At 40.9% G+C, this 24,999-nt stretch overlaps 1 protein-coding gene across 2 annotated transcripts; it reads right to left on the reverse strand.

The window, feature by feature from the left end:
- Window positions 1–3,626: 3,626 nt before the first annotated feature.
- LOC6551586 (voltage-gated potassium channel subunit beta-2) lies at window positions 3,627–23,510 on the reverse strand. Of its 2 annotated transcripts, XM_015155571.2 has the most exons (10): window positions 23,172–23,510; window positions 22,528–22,625; window positions 21,697–22,212; window positions 20,813–21,132; window positions 9,816–9,886; window positions 8,393–8,711; window positions 8,127–8,254; window positions 7,646–7,983; window positions 4,129–4,347; window positions 3,627–3,984 (listed from the first exon to the last, which is right to left on the reverse strand). In XM_015155571.2, exons 1-10 carry the CDS (start codon window positions 23,233–23,235, stop codon window positions 3,883–3,885), a joined length of 2,175 nt encoding a protein of 724 aa, XP_015011057.1. In that variant the 5' UTR covers window positions 23,236–23,510; the 3' UTR covers window positions 3,627–3,882. The 2 variants fall into 2 exon arrangements, with proteins under 2 accessions (XP_015011057.1, XP_001977255.2); XM_001977219.3 differs by lacking the exons at window positions 20,813–21,132; window positions 21,697–22,212; window positions 22,528–22,625; window positions 23,172–23,510 and adding an exon at window positions 10,398–11,968 and having other exon boundaries at window positions 3,883–3,984; window positions 7,646–7,986.
- Between the last annotated feature and the right edge of the window lie 1,489 nt (window positions 23,511–24,999).

A 24,999-nucleotide genomic window follows, 5' to 3' on the forward strand; every position in this document is an offset into this window, starting at 1 on the left:
TGTAGTTGTAAGGAAGTGTGTGGCATGAGTGTGGTGTGAGTGTAATTGTGGTTACTCTCAGGCTTAGGCGTATAAATTGCTAATTCTCATTCGATTTAACTAGCTACGTGTTAATAATAATCGTAATCATAATAATAGTGATAATAATTGCGATAACAACAGACTAAAATTAATCTCATAATGCAACTGCTGCGTGTATGTGCTTCATTACTTTTCTTGCGACTTTATGTATGTACATCCATTTGTTAGTTGAACTTTTTTTCAGCAGCATTTTGAATTATTGCTTTCCGGTTCACACGACGTGGCTGTTTTTTCTTCGTTTTACTTTTTAGGGGGCTTGGCCACAATTGATGATTGGATATACCGACAGGCGCTGCTTCTTAATTGATAACCCCTTCGGCAAAAAACAGAAGCTTCAAAGGTCTAAGCTCCTCATTAAGCTAAAAATAACCAAACATGCATTCTATTTATGTTTGTAATTAACTCGAGGCTAGAAAAACTAAATATGTAGTAAGAAAAACATTTTTGGGCAACCTAAGGGCTAATATAGCTAATACAGATAGTTTCAATTTTAGTGAGCTGAACACATAAAAATGTATCAAAGTAACATAGTTCGCCCATTTGCAGATATGTATTTGATTTTTTCAGCAATTTTTCAATAAATATCACAACCTCCAAATAACAAACTCTAATCTTTACAATGACCTATAATTGAGAAATTTGAAAAGTAGCTAAGGACAAGCTGTAAAATATGAAGTACACTTTAATTGTGTGTCTGCCCAAAAGTACGAATTTGTCAGATTTTTGCAATATTTCGGAAATTTCGCTCTGGGTCATCAATTGAGCAGCGCCCGATCGCAATAACTTGTTGCTTCTTGGTTGGCCGTTTGTTGAGGACGGATTAACTACTTACTAAAAAATGCAATTACTCTCGTATATATAAGTACTTCCTATATATACTCGTATATATATATATATTTGTTCTGTGAATGATCCGATGGAGCTAAACCAATGTATATATTGCATTTCGCTGCGCGGGGCGATTTCTCAAGCAACAGTGCGGGGAATATATATGCGAATGGTTGCGTGTATATAATGTATTCCGATTTGGAACTGAAGTTTGAGGAAACCGGCCCGACTGGGTTATATCCGATCCGATCTGATTAGATCCAGTGTTTTAATTCATTATTCGTTATTAAGGCAATCGCATTTGGTTAATTAAGTGTATAGTATCTGTATTAGTATATAATGCCATTCGATTTGAAAATTGCTATTTATGCTTCTGTTTTTCGAACAGATCCTCAAATTACATGCGTGTTTTTCTTGGGGGGCAATGTGTGTGCGTGTGTGTGTGGGTCTGGGTGTGTATCTGCTAGATCTTCCGAATGAACTTAGCCTTTAATTACATTAGGTTAGATATAATAATTAATTGTTTACTTGTTTACTTTTACGTTTTACTTTTATATGAAATCACAGTCCGTATGTGAGAAAGACTTTATATATGTACTCGATAATGATGGTAAAATACATGGTATTCGGGAGGGTGTTCGGGAACTCCTCTATATGTATATCCTACATATTGCTATATTGGTGTTTCATTCACTTATGTATGTATATGAAATATGGGATATGGGCCATCGGGATAATGGACTACAATTAATTAATAACAATTTGTTGCTGCTTTGTTTTATTTCATCGCTTTCGTTATTTTCACATATGTGTGTGTGTGTGTATATCTATATATATACTGCATATATTTAAAATATAAATTTGTTGTTGTTGTTGCTGTTATGAAAGGCATTTGCTTTGTTTTTCGTTTGTTGATTTAAAAAAATTTCGCTTGAATTGTTGTTATTTAATTAACTACATAATGCTAGTAATGTCTATTTAATAAGATTTGATTTGAATTGTTACTTTGTTTTCCATTTGAGTTTTCCTTTATACTCGTTTACTTGTTCATTAGTTTAGCTAAAATTTATTCATACGACAAGTTATCCTTTCCCATATCGCACATAGTAATCTTTAGTCGCTAGTCGCTCCCCATTTTCAGCGCCTCGCCTCAAGTCAATCGTTAACAATCGTTTAACACTCGTTAAGTCTACTAATCGATTAATGAAAAAGACACTATCCCATAGCATAGTACATATTTGGGTAACCATCATCCTTCGTCCATCGTCCTTGACCATTCCTCGTCCATCTCGCTTGATATGAACTCTCACAGTGTGGTGATATAATGGATCGATCTTGAAACATTGTTGGTTTTTGGGTCGAAACGCAGGTTAGTTTAGAGCTTTTGCCAGGCGATAATTAACGATAGTACACAATAGTTAGGTTCTAATATTGTCATAAAAGTTGGGGGCTCTCTAAATATACATATGCATATATATATATTTAAAATTCCGGGAGGGGGAGAGAGAGATAGAGATAGATACAAAGTTCAAGAGCGATGAAATGTTATGTTTCTGTTCATTACTTGCTTTAATTTATCTACTAACTTTAGTTCTTCGAGGCGCAATTGTAGTAACCATATTATAATCATAATGATAATAGATTCACAAAAAAAAGTCGTTCCTTAATAGCTGCTCTATTATTGTTATTTTTTTCTTGTTTTGTTTTTTTGTGTTTTTTTTTTCATTTTCATTTCACTAGATAAAAATTCATAAGCGCCATTTTGTCAGCCTATTTCTGATTCAGATTTGATCAACAGTTTTTCTTCGCCATCCCTCATTGCTTAAGTTTTCTTTTTGTCCATCGTTTTTTCTCCATTTTTTGTATTTTTTTGTTGTAGTTTTAGAAGGCCATGCTGGTTCGTCTGCCGCCCAGGCCACCACCTCCTCCGCCGGGTCCGCCCCTGGTTAGTCCACTGTGGGAGACACTTCTGCCCATCCTGGCCTCGCTGCCCTTCCGTTCCCTCGCCTTCCTGAGCAAATCCGAGGTGCTGGGCCTCCTGCTGTCCTGGGCAGATCCGCCCGATCCCCCTGCTGCCCCTCCTCCCCGCCGGCAATTAACTATGTCCGAGGTCGAGGATCTCCTGATGGTGCCTCCATCTGCTGCGGGCAACTGCAGGCTTGCGCCACCACCGCCAACGCCACTGTAGGGTGACAGGAAGCTGGGCGAGTGTCCTGGCAGAACAGATCCTCTCGGCTCCTCGGGATCCACACTCTCCACCCGCAAATAGGGCGTCCTGCGCTGCGGTTGATCCACCGCCGGAATCGAGCTATTCGGTTGACTGGGTGGAGTTGTGCCCGAGGTGCTCCGTAGCCCGCTGTACAGGGACTTTAGATGGAAGTCCAGGGACTTGAAGTTGAGCAGGGAGCGACGTTTCTGGCGATCATCGCTGGTGGGCAGTGCCTGATCGGGACTGCCGTTGTTATTATTGTTATTATTATTCAGGGTGTCGAACTGAAGGTCAGCGGCGATGGGAACAGCTGACGAATCGCTGGTCACCAAATGTTGCTGCTGTAGTTGCACAAACTGCTGATGCTGGAGATGTTGCTGCTGCTGTTGCTGCTGCTGTTGCTGCTGCTGCTGTTGCTGCTGCTGCTGCTGCTGCTGCTGCTGCTGTTGCTGCTGCTGCTGTTGCTGCTGCTGCTGTTGCTGCTGTTGCTGCTGCTGCTGCTGCTGCTGCTGCTGCTCCTGCTTGCTTATTGTTGTCGTCATGGTATTGCTACTTAGGCTAGTTTTACTGCTAATCACTTTCAAAAATTTATTATCATTATCTAAGGACTCCTTTTGTCACTGGATGAGGCAGAAGCCCTGCTTGGCAGCGTCCTTGGCAGCGTCCACCTCCTCGATGAAGGCCTCATCCTCGTGCTTGGGCGAATCGGCGCCGCAGGGTCCGCCACCGCTCAGGCTGAGCGGCCCCTGCGGGCACGCTGATTGTCACCGGAGCGCCAAGGTGGAGATCATCGGCGGCCGCACCGGCTTGTTCTCCAAAATCCTTTCCAGCTCCAGCATAACGCTCGACGAGAGTCGTGGCAGCAGCTGCAATGGCAGGATATGTCAGGCATGTGTACAAATCTTTAAGGATCCAACGATCTACAGCATACAGATGCTCTTTCTTTTTCAATGTTTAGCCTTCAACCTAGGATTATATACTTATATGTACGAGTATGTATGTATAGTCACCTGCAGGGACTGCAGACTCTGGTGCAGCTGCTCCGCCGATGTGGCGCCCAGCAACAAGCATTGCACTGGCTCATGCTTCAGCGACCAGGCGATGGACAGTTGGGTGGGGCTGCAGCCCAGCTTCTCGGCGAGGGCGGCAAGGTCACGGAGGCGGTCGCAGTGGCGGCGCCCCTCGTCGATCCGGTCCTTACCCCAACTGCCCTGCGGCGACAGAGCGGCCTGAAAGATTCACATATTTTAGGACTTTTGCCAGGAATACGATTTCTTCAAGAATACGATTCAAAGAACTCGTTCTTCATCATAACTTGGCTAAAAATGGTCGTAGATCTAAAACAGTAACAGGTATGAGCAGCCAATTACCTATGCTAACCATCCCTATCTCTTTCTAATGCATTTTAGAAAATAAATTGTTGGGCAAATTTTCGCATTTTTTGTAAGGGGTAACATCATCAAAATTTGCAAAAAATGGCAAAAAAATTAAATTCCAACTTTTGAATGCAGTTTGATTGGAAATTTAATTACGAGCTCAACGAGGTATGATATTCCATTATTGGAAAATTATTTTTAAAGTTGTGGGCAAAAAACTGGATATTTTATGACCGAAATTCGAAAAAATGGATTTTGGCAAAAATTGAAATATTTTAAATGGGCATTTTAGTCATCTCTTGGCCAAAAATGATCGTAAAGAAAAAAGAATAACTGTTTTGAGCAGCTAATTACCATTGCTAACGACCCCTATCACTTTTTGACGGATTTTGGAAATTTAATTTTTCGGCCAATTTTCGCATTTTTTGTAAGGGGTAACATCATCAAAATTTGCAAAAAATGGAAAAAAAATGAGTTCCCATTTTTGAACACAGTTCGATTGGAAATTTTATTACGAGCTCACCGAGGTATGATTTTCCATTATTGGACAATTATTTTTAAAGTTGTGGCCAAAAAACTGATTATTTTATGACCGAAATGCGAAAAAATGGATTTTGGCAAAAATTTAAATATTTTAAATGGGCATTTTAGTCATATCTTGGCCAAAAATGATCGTAAAGAAAAAAGAATAACTGTTTTGAGCAGCTAATTACCATTGCTAACGACCCCTATCACTTTTTGACGGATTTTGGAAATTTAATTTTTCGGCCAATTTTCGCATTTTTTGTAAGGGGTAACATCATCAAAATTTGCAAAAAATGGAAAAAAAAATGAGTTCCCATTTTTGAACACAGTTCGATTGGAAATTTAATTACGAGCTCACCGAGGTATGATATTCCATTATTGGACAATTATTTTAAAAGTTCTGGCCAAAAACCTGATTATTTTATGACCGAAATTCGAAAAACCGGATTTCGGCAAAAATTGGAATATTTTAATTGGGCATTTTAGTCATAACTTGGCCAAAAATTATCATAAAGATGAAAGAAAAACTGTTTTGAGTAGCTAATTACCAAATCTAACCACCCCTATCACTTTTTGAACGATTTAGAAAAATTATTTTTTGGGCAAATTTTCGCAGTTTTTGTAAGGGGTAACATCATCAAAATTTGGAAAAAATGGCAAAAAAATACAATTCCAACTTTTGAATGCAGTTTGTTTGGAAATTTAACTACGAGCTCACCGAGGTATGATATTCCATTATTGGACAATTATTTTTAAAGTTGTGGCCAAAAAACTGATTATTTTATGACCGAAATGCGAAAAAATGGATTTTGGCAAAAATTGAAATATTTTAAATGGGCATTTTAGTCATATCTTGGCCAAAAATGATCGTAAAGAAAAAAGAATAACTGTTTTGAGCAGCTAATTACCATTGCTAACGACCCCTATCACTTTTTGACGGATTTTGGAAATTTAATTTTTCGGCCAATTTTCGCATTTTTTGTAAGGGGTAACATCATCAAAATTTGCAAAAAATGGAAAAAAAAATGAGTTCCCATTTTTGAACACAGTTCGATTGGAAATTTTATTACGAGCCACCGAGGTATGATTTTCCATTATTGGACAATTATTTTTAAAGTTGTGGCCAAAAAACTGATTATTTTATGACCGAAATGCGAAAAAATGGATTTTGGCAAAAATTGAAATATTTTAAATGGGCATTTTAGTCATATCTTGGCCAAAAATGATCGTAAAGAAAAAAGAATAACTGTTTTGAGCAGCTAATTACCATTGCTAACGACCCCTATCACTTTTTGACGGATTTTGGAAATTTAATTTTTCGGCCAATTTTCGCATTTTTTGTAAGGGGTAACATCATCAAAATTTGCAAAAAATGGAAAAAAAAATGAGTTCCCATTTTTGAACACAGTTCGATTGGAAATTTTATTACGAGCTCACCGAGGTATGATTTTCCATTATTGGACAATTATTTTTAAAGTTGTGGCCAAAAAACTGATTATTTTATGACCGAAATTCGAAAAACCGGATTTTGGCAAAAATTTGAATATTTTAATTGGGCATTTTAGTCATATCTTGGCCAAAAATGATCATAAAGATGAAAGAAAAACTGTTTTGAGTAGCTAATTACCAAATCTAACCACCCCTATCACTTTTTGAACGATTTAGAAAAATTAATTTTTGGGCAAATTTTCTCATTTTTTGTAAGGGGTAACATCATCAAAATTTGCAAAAAATGGCAAAAAAATCAAATTCCAACTTTTGAATGCAGTTTGATTGGAAATTTAATTGCGAGCTCAACGAGGTATGATATTCCATTATTGGACAATTATTTTAAAAGTTGTGGGCAAAAAACTGAATATTTTATGACCGAAATGCGAAAAAACGGATTTTGGGAAAATTTGAAATATTTTAAATGGGCATTTTAGTCATATCTTGGCCAAAAATGATCGTAAAGAAAAAAGAATAACTGTTTTGAGCAGCTAATTACCATTGCTAACGACCCCTATCACTTTTTAACGGATTTTGGAAATTTAATTTTTCGGCCAATTTTCGCATTTTTTGTAAGGGGTAACATCATCAAAATTTGCAAAAAATGGAAAAAAAATTGAGTTCCCATTTTTGAACACAGTTCGATTGGAAATTTAATTACGAGCTCAACGAGGTATGATATTCCATTATTGGACAATTATTTTTAAAGTTGTGGCCAAAAAACTGATTATTTTATGACCGAAATGGGAAAAAATGGATTTTGGCAAAAATTGAAATATTTTAAATGGGCATTTTAGTCATATCTTGGCCAAAAATGATCGTAAAGAAAAAAGAATAACTGTTTTGAGCAGCTAATTACCATTGCTAACGACCCCTATCACTTTTTGACGGATTTTGGAATTTTAATTTTTCGGCCAATTTTCGCATTTTTTGTAAGGGGTGACATCATCAAAATTTGCAAAAAATGGAAAAAAAAATTGAGTTCCCATTTTTGAACACAGTTCGATTGGAAATTTAATTACGAGCTCAACGAGGTATGATATTCCATTATTGGACAATTATTTTAAAAGTTGTGGCCAAAAAACTGATTATTTTATGACCGAAATGCGAAAAAAAGGATTTTGCATTCGGCACTTACATTGCGATTGATCTCGTCCTCGGTCCAGGAGAAGCTCTTCGTCTTGAAGGAGCCCTTGGGCAGGAAGAGCTTGTCTCCATTCTGGGTGTCGCTGAGGGCCATCGAGAGTGGACCCCAGGCCATGAGGCCCACTCCGATCTTGTTGTACATCTCCGGCAGGTAGAGCTCGCACTTTTCGCGACAGAACATGTGGTACTCGGACTGCTCCACAATGGGCGTGATGCAGTTGAACTGGCGGCAGTTGGTGTAGGCCTCCATGATCTCCACCTGGCTCCACCGAGCGGTGCCCCAGTACATTGCCCAGCCCTGCTGTATCACGTAGCTCATGGCGCGCACCACTTCTGGCAAGGAAATGAAAAAGAGTTTACAAAATGGGCAAAAGTTGCGGCGATCTCAGGTACATTTAGTTACGTTTTCTATTAAACACATATAATATATTTCCTAATCTTTCACAGATGCCATTTTTGTTTGGACAACTTACCCTCCATGGGACACATGGGATCTGCCTTGTGGATGATGACGATATCGATGTACTGCAGCTGCAAGCGCTGCAAGCTGGCTCGAACACATTCGATGATGTGTTTCCGGGAAAGACCGCGTTCCTCCGACCTACGATTAGAAGGTCAAAATATTGTCAAATGATTTAAGGACATCGTAAACTTTGAATGAGATTAGCCAGGGAATCAGCTTAAAGCTAGCTATGTCAAATATAAATATATACAAAAATAGGTGGGCATCGCAACTCACTTGGTGCTCCAGTAGACCTTCGTGGTGATGACATAGGCGGTCCTCTTCCAGCCCGCCCGCTGCAGTATCTTGCCGATCTCCGTCTCCGAGTGCGCCTCCGAGATGTCGAACAGATTGATGCCGCTCTCGATGGCCAGCTTCAGGATGGCCTCCGCCTGGTCATCGCTCACGCCCGGCGAGAAGACCGGCCAGGTGCCCAGGCCAACGTTCGAGATGCGCAGTCCGCTCTTGCCCAGATTCTTGTACCGCAGCCCCGGCGTCGGTGTGGATCCATGGCGCAGTGGTAGCGCCGGATTGGAGCCCAAGCTGATCGAACGACCTGCTCGCAGCGGAATGCCCAAATAGACGGTCATCGCGGTCGTGGTGGTCGAGTGTGTTCAAGTGCCGGCATGGAAATGAAACAATTCGTTTCGTGGGGAAAAGTATGTGCGTTTCGTTTAGTGGGAGACCTTTTTATTTTGTTTTCGGATAAAGGAGGGGCTTACAAAGTGCTGGGAAACGTGCAAAAACGAACAGCAACGCAACAGCAACAAGAATGGTAACAACACAAACGCAATTCCGCAATAAATCGCTGGCCAAATCAGACTAACGAAGTGTCAATACTCTTAAAAATATCCACCGCCCAAACTGTCTCTTGAATATTTCGGTCCGCGTACCATTGAGCATTTCCCTGTTCTTGCAAGTAAATACGATTATAATGGGAATATAAAACTCAAATGTATAAATTAAATAGCTCCTAAGCAATTTCGTGTTAAAAATATAAACTATAAAACATAGAAATGTATAAATACTGAAGGTTGTGGGTTTTTAAACAGCTAATAAAACTGCCCTAAAAGAAAGTGTATATAAAAATATAAAAAACAAAGAGCGCGACATGCAATGAACATGAATAAACAAAAGTGACATTTTTCCGTTGGTTTTTCCTGTTCTCTCCCCATTTTCCACTATCCCTTTCATAAAAAGTGCGTGCGTCCGGTGCGTGTTTTCTTTTGCTTTTCTTTTCTTTTTGTTTTTGTTTTTTTTTTTGATTGCGTGATTGTGACAGGGGTTCGAGTGGGTGGTGTTGTTTTACCTTACAAAATGTATAAAATAAATTACAACTTCAATTGCATGTTTTGGCCCCGAATTCGATGGAACTGAGCAGCCCAACGCCCACACCTTAATTCGCTAAACAAAACCAACAATTACCAACAGCTGAACTACAGGTATTGCGGAGGTGGGTGCTTTAGTTTGATGCTCATTTTGTACAGTACACTATTTGTAGGTATATGTTTCATTTACTTGGGCTATTTTGAAGCAAGCGATACTTGCTTGTATGTGGTAGCATGCAGAGGCAGGCAATCGAAAACAATCGAAAAAGTCGAAACAATCGACAGTAAACAACATAAATGATAAGCCTATATGATAGTGAGAAATTTGATACCGAAATCAAGATGACCGCCCGTACCACTGAACTCCTCCATACAGTCGAGTGACGCAATGGGAGCCCGGCACCTACAATGGAGAATAATTGGTCAAGTTGGATTAGTATGGTAGTAACAATGGTTTGAAGTCGATAAATTTACGTTAAGTACTAATATAGTGTGGAAATGTTCCAGGCATATTGCGTATACGCAAAGGTACCATGCTGCGTATACGCACTGTTCACAAATTGCGTATACGCGCTGTTATCCTATCACGTATACGCACTGTTGTCACATTGCGTATACGCACTGTGTTCATATTACTTTTAACTGTGCATTTCATTCTGTTCAATTGGTTTTTGGAACAGCTTGTTATCTTATGCTTAAGCCCTATGTTGTCAGGCAACTAATTTACAGATATCGCGTATACGACTCGTTGGCCAGAATCGATCAAATGTCAATTAATGTGCATAAACTTGGAAGAATACCATTCTCTTCCATCGTCTAGGCACTTAAACATGTTCCTAATATAACCAAATACATATGCAAGGTTGGGTGGGCTTTTTAAGGGGGTGTCCAGGACCTTTGACCTCTGTTTATACCTGTAAATGGTGACCGGGTTCGATTCGTCGCTAGTATTGTCCACATTGTTGTTGTTATTATTGTTATTGTTGCTATCATTGGTCGAGGGCATTACGCCCATGGCGCCATTACCGATCATCAGTTGCTGCGTCGTGGGTCCCGTTACGAAGTTCAGATTGGCTGGCAGTGCCATAAGCAGCGGCTGCGACTGCGGCTGCGGCTGCTGCGTCGACTGCGCCAGTGGCAGAGGCAGCGGCAACGGCAGCGGCGGTACAACGGCATCGTTGGCAGCAACAGTGGGCATTTCAATGGAAGTTGCCGCTCCGTCAGTGACGTCACCGCCGCCGCTGCCCTCTGCCGCAGCGCTGCCGCTCTGCTCGTGTCCCAGGAGCAGCGGCGTACTCTCCTGCTGCAGCGTGTGCGTGTGCGAGTGCGAGTGGGACAGCAGCGGCGCTGCTGCGGCGCCGGTGGCCGGCGACTGCGACTGCGACTGCGATGTTGACTGCGCCGCACTGCCGTCACCATTTAAATTGCATAATGCCATGGACATTGTGCTAATAGTTTCACCGCCTTTGTTATGATTAAATCGAATTTGAATATTTCTCAGTGTTTACTTTCACTTGTGTTGTATTTTGCTTCTTACGTTTACTATTTATTTATATTTTTTAAGCACTATTGGACGCCATTGTTTGTTTTACGGTTGCACATGCTTCATATTTATTTAGCTACTGCGTGTTCATTGAAATTGATTCTGTTATTTATTTAGGCATTTGATTCCCATTAAAATAGTTGCAAGGTTTTTATGTGTTTCTTTATTGTTTTTGTCGTTTTTGGACTTCTAATCGAATTTACTTTGGCATTGAAAATGCCTGCTATTGTTTCAGCTATTTGTTAAATGTCAGTATTTATTATTTTTAGTTAAAGGTTTATAGGTGCATTTGCTTTATGTAGTACTTTCAACATATATTAGCTATTACCTATTTAATTGATTAATGTTTGTAGGTTCTCCAAAATTATATGCATTTCTGTTGCTTTCGCATATCTGTTATTTTTAATGATATGATTACTTTGAAAGTCTATCATTATTTTAAAGTATGTTTTATAACCAGCCCACAGTTATTGTTGTTTTGAGTTAAGAATTTTCCATTTCACTGCTGCATTTGTTTTGTTTGATTTTGTTTTTTATTATACTACTAAGACTGGACTACAAATCACATGTGATTTTGTTTTCTAAATAGCATACTTTTAAGGCAAAGTCCAGTCAAATAAATGTTTATTTTCTTGTCGCTATTGAAGATATTTCCTCTACTATAGAAATAGAAAAACGTATTCTTAACGCATTAATCTTTGTGCCAAAAAATACAAAAAAACTTTATCGAAACTTTGCCAAAACTTTTGTCACAATAATTAAGAACCCGAAACAAGGCAAAAAAATAACATTTTCTACAGAGAAAGCGAGAGAAAAAGAGCTTTTCACCACACTCAGAGAAAAAAGGAAAGACTGGCGAGCGAATCGAGAAGAGAAAATATTCTGACCGTAAACTTCATGGGCAATTGGCAGATAAATGGAACCACCTGCCGACTTGTTAGCAAAATCGAATGTTGCATACAAATTTTATACAATCAATACATAAAAATGAATTTTTCATTTTACACGAAATATAATTTATTTTTGTTTAATTTTGAGTTGCCAATTCTAGTCCGAAATTCCTTACTTCGAGGTCACACTTTGCATAAAACCCAAATGCCCGAAAACATAAATAGAAATTTGATGGCTGTTAATTTTAGCTCGCCCGAGGTTCATTTAATCCGCCTCGTGTCAAAGCACAGATACAAATCTATCTATAACGATATACCCAGATGAATCGATGGCGTCTTCTCTTGATTTCCCACTATCAAAGTTTAATTATAGATTAACCTTGACAATGATTCACAATCGCTTCAGACAGCTTTTCCGTCTTCATTAGCTTGATCAATTTGGAAAATGCACTATTTTCCTCTGGGAAAACGCAAGAGCGAGAGGGGGCAAGAGAGAGACAGAGAGAGAGAGAGAGAGAGAGAGAGCTCTTTTCACCACGACCGGTGTATTTGACACCACAAGAAGAACAAGAACAAGAACAAGAACAAGGCACAATTTGCACTCGCTTTCCCCTGCATTTCCCTTTCCCGGTCTCAAACTAACTTTTGACGTTTATGCAACGCTTTACACAATAAAACTGACACCTCCACAGGTAGCTAAATTCAGGGCACAGTGATTACACTGGCCAACAGGGCTGCAATTTCATTTTGCGAGTTTCTCATTTGCTTTTGCTGTAGAATACAACTTTTACTGTTTTCCGCGCAGTTTTTCTTTGTTGCCGCTTTGCTATTTATCTGATATACATGATAAGCAACGCTGTTTTTGCTGGCATTTCCTAGGATCCTACTTCAAGTGTAAGTGGAGAGGAATAAATTGATAGCGAGCTACAGTACAGCCTAGTTTCCAGGGAACAATGACCATCTGTAGGCTGCATCTGGGTAAAAAGTTCCAAAGTTTCCCATTTCTAGGCCACAATGCCAGTTGACTGAGCACATACAAAAATAAATGGAAACATTGGCACATGCCTAGTTGTATAGTATTAAAAATGAGAAGCCTGCCACATTCTTACCATATTCTCATTGCCCTTATTTACCTTGTTAGCCCCGATTATTCCCCAAGTGCTTGATAAGCACTCGAAACTGATGAGCTAAATGGGCATCAACACGTATCAGGCACTAATTACTAAATTGATTTGGCAAGGTTTCAAAGTTTCAAGGTGAATGCCAGTTTTAAGATCTTTATGCTGTAAAAAACAAGCGGGAAACATGGCAAATTAATGGAACTAATGCACTCAAGCCTTTTGAGTATAAATAATAGAATACTGTTTGAGCGTACAATAGCACAATTACAGTGAATGGCCAATAACTTTGGCATTTAAATGCATTTGTAAGGCTTCAAAATTGGCGTGGCGTGCAATCATTTCTGGGGAGCTTGGGTTTTCCGCGCGCGTGGAATGAAAACACGAGAAATGCATTTATTGCCATTTTGTTTCATCAGCTTGCCTTTTGGCCATTACACGTGTGTCAAACCAAATCAGTTCCCATGGCGCTGTAGTTTTTTTGTTTCTTTCGATTTTCCTCTGGCTTTTCCTGCGATATGTTCGCCTTTAACCCTTTCGGTTTGATTTCTGCTGACACTTGGCTGTCTGCACTTAAAATCGCATCATTGGCGATTATCTTTTGCCGCTTTCTGCTTGGCATTTTGTGTTGCGGCGACCTTGACTCGTGCACGAATTGGAAAATGTGTTTTTCCCATTTTCCCGTTTTCCGTTTTCCCTTTTTCCTCTTCTCTTTGTTTGTTTTCGGATCGTTTCTGCCGAAGGCCAGGCGTCTCTAAGCTGTTTACAAGCTTATGGCAGCCACAAAAGACAACTGGTTTACGGTGTCAGCTTCTGGATCCTAATTATGTGAGCCACATAAAAATGGGCAAACAAGGGCTGTGGAAAATGTGTGCGTCCGTGGGCGACTGTGGGGCGGACACATGCGGAAAAATCCAATTTGAGCCACTTGGCTGCTACTTTCTAGCTGCAACATCATCCACAGCAAGGCAACCTTGACTGCAACTGCAACTGCAACTGCAACTACATGCATGCCTGTCTCTGTGTGCGTGAGTGGGCTTTTCCTCACCCGTGCCTGTGTATGCGTGTGTGTGGGTGTGTGTTTTTCTCAAAGGACATGCCATAGGCTGGAAAAACAACAAGCTGCTTTGGTATTCCGCCTTTTTGGCACACAGCGCACAGTAGCCAAAAGTGCAAATAATAAAATAAATATATAATACACACATGTGCATATTCGTTATGCATGTGCTCGTGTGCTTTCCTTTTTTACCCTATTTTTGTATTATTGTTGTAGCGTTTTCTTGTTTTTTGAACAACCGCAGCATGGCGTGACACCAACACCGGTCGATATGCCGCATTCCTCTCCGGCTTTCTCTCTCTCTCTCCATTTTCCCCATTTTCCCCATTTCCCTCACTCTCCTCCATCTCTCCCTCTCTCTCTTTCTCGTTTTTCGGCTTTCCCCAGCGTGGAAGAGAGAGCGGGACAGCGAACCGTGACCCACTGACGCGTTGACCGGCCTACTGGGAATGTTCATATGTATGCGTGGATGTACATATGTATGTGATGCGGAATTTTGGGAAAGTGCATAAAGCATTCGATAATCGATTAGAGGGGCGAATGATGCCCTTTCCGGAAACAGGAAACAGGAAGCAGGATACCGAACCGGATATACCCCTTGCCGCACTTCATGTTTGCCGACAATGGGCAAGAAATCAATGGGTGTCCACATAGAATGAAATGGATATTTCGGGGGATATTCAATCTCCTTAAAGCAATTCAGAAATATGTTCCAAACAAATCCTCGCTTTATGCAAGGACTTAGTAAGCATATGCATTTAAGCTACCCATTCCGATGTGTGGCGCTAGTTAATTAATTGTCCTTGATCTCCAGTTTAATTACAAATGAGTACGCTCAGTTTTAGTTTGAGCTCGCATTAAGTGGCATTCAGTTCAATTATTAAAAGCCACAATCAACGTTAAGTTTTCATGTGTGTGCACTACTTCAATTCCTGCCCACGCCAGCTTATGCAATTTCCCAATTTCCATTCTCCATATCCTATATCCCACATCCCATATCAGCGGCCATATCGGGTGACACGTGGCATGTCATATTGGAATTACATGTCTCACACGAATCCAAAGTCAAAGTCCCTCGTGGAACCCCCGCCCCCTGGCCAAATCTTGGCTGCATTATATTCCCATCAGGGCCAGGGAGGCGGAGTCAAGTCGAATCGAGTTTGAATCAACAAGGTTAGCCCGAAACCCAGGGGCAAGGCAAGGATGTAACCCATAACCATTTCCCACTGCCCCATCAGCAATTTTTATACTTCCAAGTGGGGGGAACTACAGTCTAACTTAATAGGTATAAACCAATGCTGGAGCTTGTAAAGTTTCGCGTGCTGCTTAACATTTTAACGGACTTTACTAAAAATCTATCACTTTTTAAATTCCTGAAAATGCAAAATGGTTAGCTGGATTTATTTTTGGCCTATTTAAGTTCTCTTGATCAAACATATACTACATAACGCACTTGAGAGCTATGAAAAGTTGGCTTTAAGCTGACTTTACTGTAGTGGCTTCTAGATTTTGTTTTTGTTGTAGCGGTCTTATCGATACAAGCCACACATACAAAAAGAAAACAGGAGCCATGGCGTGACTGGATAATTACTTACTAAGCACAATTTTTTCCTGTTGCTGTTGCTTTGTTTGTGCCACCAAATCGAGTGCAATTCACACGACATTAAAGTCGCGAATCGCGGAGTTATCGAACCATTTTTGTAGTGTGTGCTTAATTTTTCCGGGCTTTCCCCGATTCCCAGAATTTCTGTGGACACTGCGCACTATTTTTTTTGAGTGGGATTTCCCCAAAGAATAGGCAGTTGGAAAATTAGAGCGCTGACATACACTCGCATACACATCTGTTCATTCAAATGTCGCACAAACAGCAGCAAGTAGCACCGAAAACACACACATGGGCAAATGGGAAATGCTTTGGCACAGATGTTAGCCAGCCTTTTGTTTATAACGGCATCCTCTGCAGGGCCTCTGTGTCTGTGTGTATCTGTGTTAGCCAAGTGGCGAGAAGTAACCCAAATTTGCCCACAATGCAGGGATGCCTTTTCAAAATATTCAATAGATATCTACACATACAAGACATAAATTTAAGGCTTCAACGCTGGAAAACGTGGCATAATTGGGTGTCTTTTCTTGTAAATTGCAATACAATCGCAATTCTTGGAGACACAATTTCAACAGCATATCATAAATTGATTGTTAGTCTCTACAATTTCTAAAAAGTTTAGAATTCTGCTCGCTTGCTTAAGGAACAACAAGAAAGTTTGAGTTGCACTGCGAAATTTAGCAATTTAGCATTTAGCATAAGTGCAAAATAATTTAGCACTTTAGGTTATTAAAGCAATTACCGAATTGGGTATATTTTTCTTACGCTCACAAACACTTGGTGTAAATATTGGGAGTTTTGAAATCGCCAAAGGAATCAAATGCTGCTTAGCCGGAAGTTGGGTCCACATTGCGTATGCGTTATGAGTGCATCAACAATATGGCTGCCGTGTGGCGTATGTAACGGCAATGTTTATACACGCCAGCACATGTAACGGTACTGCTAACGGCAAACGCAACAAAATAGTTGCTACAACCTTCCCCTCCAGCCACTCCGCCCCCTCTGTTGCGTTCCGCAATTTTCGACAGCCAAGATTTACTTATAGGCATCTTTTTTATGTGCCGCAGCGCATTTTCGTATTACGAATACCGTATTTTCTATTTTTTTGTTGTACTTTTTGGCACTAAACAAACAAAACTTTGGGAAAAAAATTGATAACAAAATAAATTGGCAATTTTCGCACTGTTGATGCTCGCTTTCTGTTTCGTTTTTGCTATGTTGCGCTCGCTTTACAATTATTTATAAATTGTTATTAAATAATCTCGCCCAAATGGTCGCCGCCAACGGAACGCGCGCAACGCGAACCGAAGCGTCTGACACGCGAAACACGTAACACCGCAATGAAGACCAGAACTTCCACTGCTCATTCGCTCAGTTGTTCATTCGCCCAGTCGGCCATTCGCGCACTTTCTCACTATCTCAAACCGAAATCGCCGAGCAGCAGCACACACGACTTTTTTCGGCCTCGCTGCCGAAATCGGAAAATGCAAACTGGCAAAACAGACGAAACTGGCGAAACTCGCAAAACTGGCGAAACAGCCAGCCAAAAGACAAATGGCAAAACAGTGACCAAGCCAAAGGCAAACTTGGCAAACGGAGCTGAATAAGTTGGCTATTTGGCGTAGGTCCCAAGAACAACGAAACAGAAAAATTAAAAATATTGAAAAGAAAACCTATGGTTACTCACGGATCTGTTTGCTTTCTATTAAAGATAACATAAAGTGCCTTAATTCCATAACAAAATAATATGTAATTTAATACTAATATATAGAAATATATATACGTTTTCTTTACCATCCGTTACTCAACGTGCATTCAATATGCTTCTTAATATTTAATCGAGCAGTTAGCTAGTTTTTGGCTAGCATTAGTTGGCAGCTCAGATGGCATAGGAAAATTGGCGAAAGAGACAGAGAGAGAACGCTGCGAGCGAGCCGAAAGAGCGAAGCGACACATTTTGGGAGGCGGGCGGTCGGGCGGACTGGGCGGTTGGGCGGACTGAAGGACGATGGGCGGCAGCAACGACAAATGCACGTGTTATTTGCAAGCCGAAGGAAACGGCAGAGAAACAACAAAACGAAAATAAAACGTGTGCCACAAGGCCGACAATGAAATACTCTACAGTAAATATAAATCAAACTTTTTGTGTCGCTTTAGGTATATTACTTTAAACAAATTACACGAATTTGTTGTTTTGCCTTCCTTTTCCATGCAAGTGTACCTCTTTACTAGGAGACAATTTTGAAAAGACACTGTTTCTATTAAATATTAAGTCGCTTCAGCTAGTATTTAAATTTTTAAACACTTTAGGGAAAGAGATGCCATCAGAGTAAAGAGGGAAAGGGAGAGGGAGAGCCAGCGCGCGCATTTTTGCGAGCCTCGGAGCTTTTTTCGGTTGCTCTCTGTTTTTGTGGTGAATTTTGGGCCAAAACGCACGTGTCCCAGTTCAAAAAAGCCGCCATTCCCGCTGCCCCTCCCCTCTCCTGCTTCGCCATATCCCTTCTCTCTTTTACTCGGTCCTTTGCTATGCTTCTTCTGGTTTTCCCTATCTCTTTAGTACCCTTCCCCAAAGTATTCTTCTTTTGCGGTTGCAAATTGGCCCGGCATGTTTCTTTATTCTCCAAGTGGGAGTGTGGAAAAGCCAGTGAGCTTATGGGTGTGTGTGTGTTGGATTCTTGTGGGTGTACATGTATGTGTGTTTGTGTGAGTGGAGTGTGTTACTGTGTCCTGCATTCGCGCGTGTGTGTGTGTGTGTAGTACTACAGATGGATGGAAATGCGTGTTTTTTACGAGATTGCCTTTTTGGCTTACGCTCTGGGGCCTACATGTCCTTTCCCTCTGCTAAAATGCATATATGTATGTACGCTCGTTTATATGCTGCAGACACGTGCATATATATGCTTAGCTGACACATAAATACCCTATAAGTACTCATCTTTAAAGTTCCTCAGCACCACAGACTGCGGAGTCCCTGGCTGCCCACTTAAGTAGGCAATATAAATTCACTTTGAGTGCAACCAAATTCGTGGAGTGAATCATAAGCAGCGAGTTTAACAAAAGCCTACGTAGAACAAAACAATGCCCTTGATAAACAAAAAAAAAGAAGAAATATAAAGTAAAATAAATATAAATAATATTTGGTAAAACTAAAGGTATTGCTTTTTACAAAATAAAGTACAATTCATACTGGATTTTGCTGATTAAAGACTATTTGCAACGTAACTGGCGCAGTTTTCAATAAAAGTGCATCGAAACACTTTCAAAGCCCCATTATAAGCCACCCTTTTTGATCGAAATAAATGGCCAAGGACTGCGGCTAATGCATTGGCTTGGGGACCGGGCTGGAACGAATCCAAATATTGCACAAATGGCGCCTGAGTAATAATGAATAATGGATAAGTGCAAAGAAGTCATTTGCCAAAGGCCATAACCAGCACCCCGGCCAGCTATGGATATAAGTGTTTGAATGCACAGACGCGCTATATGGCCCATATAAAATATGGAGCCAACTGCACGGGAAAATTAAATTGCAGTTGGCGCTTGGTAATCAAAATTAATTCGCAGTAACCGTAGCAATTAAAAGACACTTACTCACGGCAATTGATTGCGTTTCGGATTTCGCTTGCACATAAATGTAAGATGATGTTCCGGGTAAATGCCTCAGTTTTGATCCGATTGCCGGAACTGTGGACTGCAGACTGCAGGCTGTGCCGAATCAAATAAAATATGACACCGGTTCGCCGGGCCACAAACGTTCGGAAATGCACCTGTGTGCTGGTGGGGCTTACCTTGCAGGTCGATTAATGACTTGGCCTTAATGAAAAATTAAGCATTTTAATTTGAGGCCAACGCAAAAGCATGTTATTTGCTAATTTTCCCATCAAGTTTAAGGAGCGCAAAGTGCTTGGATAGTAATTACGTTAGAATAGAAACCGCGGCGCTTAAATCAATTTACAGCAGAGCTTTTATAAAATATTAACCTGAATAGCACGCTTTGGTTTAAGCTTTGCTTATTGTATTGTTTGTTTATTGTCTAGTACTTTGCCGTCTTACTGGAATCGCTACCACAAACTTGCACTTATTGCATGTAGATTGTTATGCAGCCCACCCATTGCACGCGGGCGCCATCTGTGGCATGCAAATGCAACTGCTTGCTGGACTACATGGCGAATACTTGATATGCCTCGCTTTTTACATGCCACTTACACGGATTCTACATGCAACTTTCGTAGCATACTTTTCAGCGTTAAGTGCACTACTCTGGTTTGCTGCGAACTTTTTGCAAGAAGTTTCCCTGAATGTCCTTTTGTTGTTACTTAATTGTATGAGTTATAAAAACAATTGTGGCCAGAACACCACTCATTTCACTTGTGCGAGGGAAAAGCTCTTGAAAGAGGTCGAAGATAAAAATAAAAAGGTGCCCTGACTTAATGCCGCGAAACGCAGTTCAAACAATGTAAAGAAAATGCAAATAATTCGATTCTGTATAATTGCACTTCTTTGCCGAGAACACTTAATAAGATGCGGCAAAGGATGCATTAATATTCACTCGGAAAAAATGTCGCGTTCATTTAAGTTACTTATCTTGCATTTCAGAATGTACATCTGCTAAGAAAATAAATGCAAGTACATATTAAATAAGTAAATTATGTTCATTAAATTTGAAGCTAGGGTCATGATTTTTCATTCATCAGCTCATAAAACCGACCCACAAAATCGGTTTAATAGAGTGATACTCTTATCGGTTTATTTACTGCCTTTCCACGCTGGCAATTTAGTCAATGAACCATATTCACTTAAATTTCATAGGAATGAGGACATTTTACAGGATGGCGATCAAATTTAATACGCTCTTTTATTAGGGTACACATTGTATGTGATGCTTGTCTGGCTTTCATTGATTTTGGAGTGCAAAATCAAGCTACACAGGAATTTCGTAAGAACAAAGGACTTCCACATTAGACAATGGCTTTGACCATAGCAGCCAAAGAATTTTTGCACCTAGAAAACTTGCTGGCATAGTGAACAGTGTAGTAGACAACCATTGTCTCATACTCTCTTATGAGTTTAGCTTTTCCTATCGCATATAATATATATATATTTTGTGGTAGTACTCACATGATGCGGTGGTAGGCATCGAGCTGGTTGTGCGCACAGGTCACGGACTGCTCGGATTCGGTGGAATCATCGCGCAGCGTTGCAACGCCGAGCGGCAGAATCGGTATGATCGCAGCTGTGGCAGCTGCGGCCGTTGCCGGCGGCCCCGCCAATGTCGCCGATTGTCCCGCTCCCGGTCCTGCTACTGCAACCGCTACCGCTACCGCTGTCCCGCTGCCAGGTGCCGCTGCTGCCGCTGCTGTCGCTGCTCTGCCCGCCCCGACTGCGCTGCCAGTGAAGGTCTGCTGCGTGGAGGATGATGATGTCGTGCTATCGAGCTCCTGTGCAATGTGAGTTCCCAAAGAGAGTATATTTACTATGTGGTTCATCATTGAAAAGGTGGACAAGAGCGGCGTTTCAGAGAATCGTAAGATAGGGGTTCTTTTAGTTTCTTATGCTACAACGAAAACTGAAATAAAACTTAAAACTAATAAAAAGAAAAGGAATCACCCAAGTACTGAATACTAACATTTAAAAGGTATACAAAACAATTAAGCTTATTTTTGCCAATTAGGAACATTAATAAATGAAATTGAACTATTAATCTAACAAGTTGCAAATAAACTAATTCTATGCAAAACTATAAATCATATGCTTGCAAATTAGGAACATTAATAAATGAAATCGAAAAATAAACACAATTAAACTAATTATATGGCATAAATAAGTCATGGCAATAGCAAAAGTTTGAAGGCTTCAGCTGGCTCTTTTGTCCACCTTCCGGTTATGGAAAAGTTGCAGCTGGCAGGTGCGAGTGGGTTGGATGGGTGGGCACGGGTGGGCGTGGGTTCTAAAAAGGGGTGGAGGCGGTGGGGTGGTTTTAGTGGTGGTTAGTGATGGAAAACCTTGATCTCGCCGGTTTCCGGCTGCGAGAATCGCTTCCGCTCGTAGAGGATCTCCCGCTCGATGGAGCGACTCCGGAAGGCGGGGGGCAGCGATCGATCGGGGGGAGGTGTCTGCAACTTGGGGGTCACGGGTGTGTTGCTGCTGCCGCTGCCCGTTGACTGTTGTTGCTGCTGCTGCTGTTGCTGGTGCTGCAGATGCTGCAGATGCTGCTGCTGCAGATGCAAATGCTGCCGCTGCTGCTGCTGTGAATGCGGATGCGTCTGGTGGGCGGCGGCGGCTGCGGCTGCGGCGGCTGCTGCGCTGGACGAGGTGGGCGGACTTTTCTCGCTGGACTGCTGCTGATCGCGATGCTGCTGCTGCAGATGCTCGCGCTGCTGCTGATGCTGCTGATGCTGGTGCTCGCGGTGCTGCTGCAGTTGCTGCTGCTGCTGGCGCTGCTGCTGCTGCTCGTCCCGCTTCTGCTGGCGGCGTATCTCAAAGTCCAGCAGACGGGCCTCGCGTTGCTCCTTGTCGCGCTGTTTGCATGCAATTGTCGCAAAGTGCATTCTTACTATCAGGTTTAATGGATTATCGCATGGCCATCGTTATTATTGCTGTTGCATTTTCAATTACTGCTTCATTTGGATTTGCTTTCTTTTCTTATCTATATATATTTACTTTTTTTAATTTTTCTGGTATTCTTTTTTATTTTTTTGAGTGATTACTTTGGCTTTTTCAAATTGTTAATTTGTTTGCACGCGCGGTAGACACACACACGCACACCGAATTGGCCGCGACAGAAAGAGATAGGGAGAAGGCAGACAGAGAGAGGCACACACACACACACTCACCTTGTAGTTGATAGCGTCCTGCTCTTCCTTTTTCGCCTCGCGCTCGTTTCGCTGTCGATCGCGCTGCTTCTCTTCGTCGGTCTGCGAGTTCTTGCTGTCTATATAATTTAAAGAAAGTATTAAAAAATTAATAGCAAATTAGGGAAATAATAGTACATTTAAAATAAAAAGCAGAAAAATGCATCAACGTTTAAGAACACATCAAAATATATTTAAATAAGGTTAGTATAAAACATGACAGAGAAAATGTAGAAACAAATGTAAAATAAACATAAGTGTTAGAAATATATTAAGTACGTAAAAATAATCCATGAAAGCCATAAGAATAGAAAGAGAAAGAGAGAGAGAGAGAGAGAAGAAAGAGAGAGAGACGGGGGAGAGAAAGAGGCAATGTTCAAACTGTTTCAATCGATTCTCATTATTGTATTTCAATTTGCAATTATTATACTGTCATCCTCTACTCAAGCTAAACATGCAAGTCGAAAAGTGCTAAATGGTTGGATAAAACAACTTGCAGCATGCACATCTACAGCTCGCACTCTTATACACACGCAAACACACACACGCTCTCAACTACAAATATATGTCTTTATATATACATATATATTAATATACACAGTTCAAGGCCACGCCCCCCTACTTACGCTGCTCCCCATCGCGCCCACCACGCACTGCCATCAAATAGCGACTCAGCCGAGGCGGTGTCATACTAATTCGCACCTTTCGACAGGTGAAAAGCCCACACGGAATCAACAGTCGTCAGTTGCGGCCGAAGAACCAGGCGAAACTGACACTGAACACCAACATGCGGCCCACTAAAAACATAAAGCTAAACACGGAACCCAAAACACTAAACACAACCAAAGTTGACCGCAGCCCAATTAGTGTCATCTTCTCGGGAGGATTAATGCCCAGCTGCGAGTGTTCGCGGCAAACAGACAGATATGCATTTTGCGGTAGTGTGACCAGGTCGCGCACGAAATTTGTAATTGCGGTGGGCACACTGCTTGCATTTAAGTTACTTCACAGTCAATATCAATTTGAACATCTGCACATCAACACGATTGTCATTTGCTTGTAGTTTTGCATTTCTCACGTTCGTTAATTATTTGACTTGTTTATAATGGTGTGTTTCCTCTTTTTATTATTTTTCCAGAGCATTCCCACATTGAGGAGCGGTCTCTACTCGACTAACACTCAACATTTGGTTTGCTGCCTGTCGTTTTGCTTTCCTCGTGCATTTATGCTTCCCATGAATATTTGAGCTTTGAGCTTTGGCCTTGGCTTCAACCGATTCAACCCACCACAAGAGCACAAGAGTTCACCAAGTGCGTCACAAGCGGTGAGTAAACACTTATTTGAGTCACTGTGTTGTGGTGGATTAAAATTGATCATAGGAAAGTGGTTAATGAACGCGAACTTTTAAACTTATATTTAAAACTATTGTTTTCCATTGATTTACCTATGTGTGTAAAAAAAGTATTTTATATGCACAAATATTAAAACCTACACCGGCTTTCCTTTACATAGTTTTTAGCCCCAAGCCTTGGCAAATACTCAAATTGTCGTTACACAGTTTACTCATTTTATATTCTAGTTATCTGTTTAACCTTTTCTAAAGCTTCAAGCGTATGCAATTATGTCGTTCTACCCTTTGGATGATTTCAAAGAGCCCGAGTGCGGCACGTTGGGCGCCACAAGTTTACACCTGGCCCACCTTTGACCCCGTTGCATTCACAAACTACTTGCACACATACACACAGACGCATCAGGGTCATCATTTTGTAGTATCATCATCGTAGTGTCATTATTATTATCATCATCAAAGCTCTACGAAAAATGCGAAAACAAAAACCAACCGAAAAATGTAAGACAACTAAGGGGAAACAAGGAACGTGGAACGAAACGAACTACACGTAACGTAACGGAACAATCAACGGAACGGAACAGCGGAGTAACGGAACTCGCTATGTAGGGGGGCTTATTGTATTTGGTTTCATTTGGTCTATGGGGTTTCTAATGGGGATCTGTTTGTGGCCTAATGGTTTCTATTTCCATTAAGCCAACACTACGAGACCAGAGAGAGACAAAGACAGAGAGAGAGAGAGAGAGAGAGACGGAGAGAGGCGGGTTGTGTGAGACAGAAAGAGAAAGAAATTCTTCCTTACCTCAATGTGTTTTTTTTCTGATGTTGTACTTGTGGTGATGATGTTGTTCTTGTTGTGTCGAATTTGATTTTGATTATATTTTAGTACGGATTCTTGTCGAATTTGGCAATTGATTACACGTGATCGCGACGCGTACCGGAACGATTGGAATGGAATTAGTACCGTTAGGTGAGTGCGGTGTGTCTGAGTGTGTCTTTTAAGAAAGAGATAGATATATAGGCAGATAGAAAGAGAGGAGAGACTGAGAGGAAGAGATCTCCGTTTTGGTAACAGTTTTCGATTTGATTCTGTATTTTCTTATTTT

Source organism: Drosophila erecta, unplaced genomic scaffold (genome assembly GCF_003286155.1).
Source record: "Drosophila erecta strain 14021-0224.00,06,07 unplaced genomic scaffold, DereRS2 tig00000152-arrow-arrow-pilon, whole genome shotgun sequence".
NCBI classification, from domain to species: Eukaryota; Metazoa; Arthropoda; class Insecta; order Diptera; family Drosophilidae; genus Drosophila; species Drosophila erecta.

Excerpts from the sequence above, each read along its gene's own strand:
- LOC6551586 (XM_015155571.2), bottom strand. The coding sequence starts at position 23,235 with ATGACACCGCCTCGGCTGAGTCGCTATTTGATGGCAGTGCGTGGTGGG. Across the intron at positions 4,348-7,645 it reads AGGACGAGATCAATCGCAAT|GCCGCTCTGTCGCCGCAGGG; the intron begins GTAAGTGCCGAA and ends TGAATCTTTCAG. Across the intron at positions 3,985-4,128 it reads AGAGTCTGCAGTCCCTGCAG|CTGCTGCCACGACTCTCGTC; the intron begins GTGACTATACAT and ends CTGCCATTGCAG.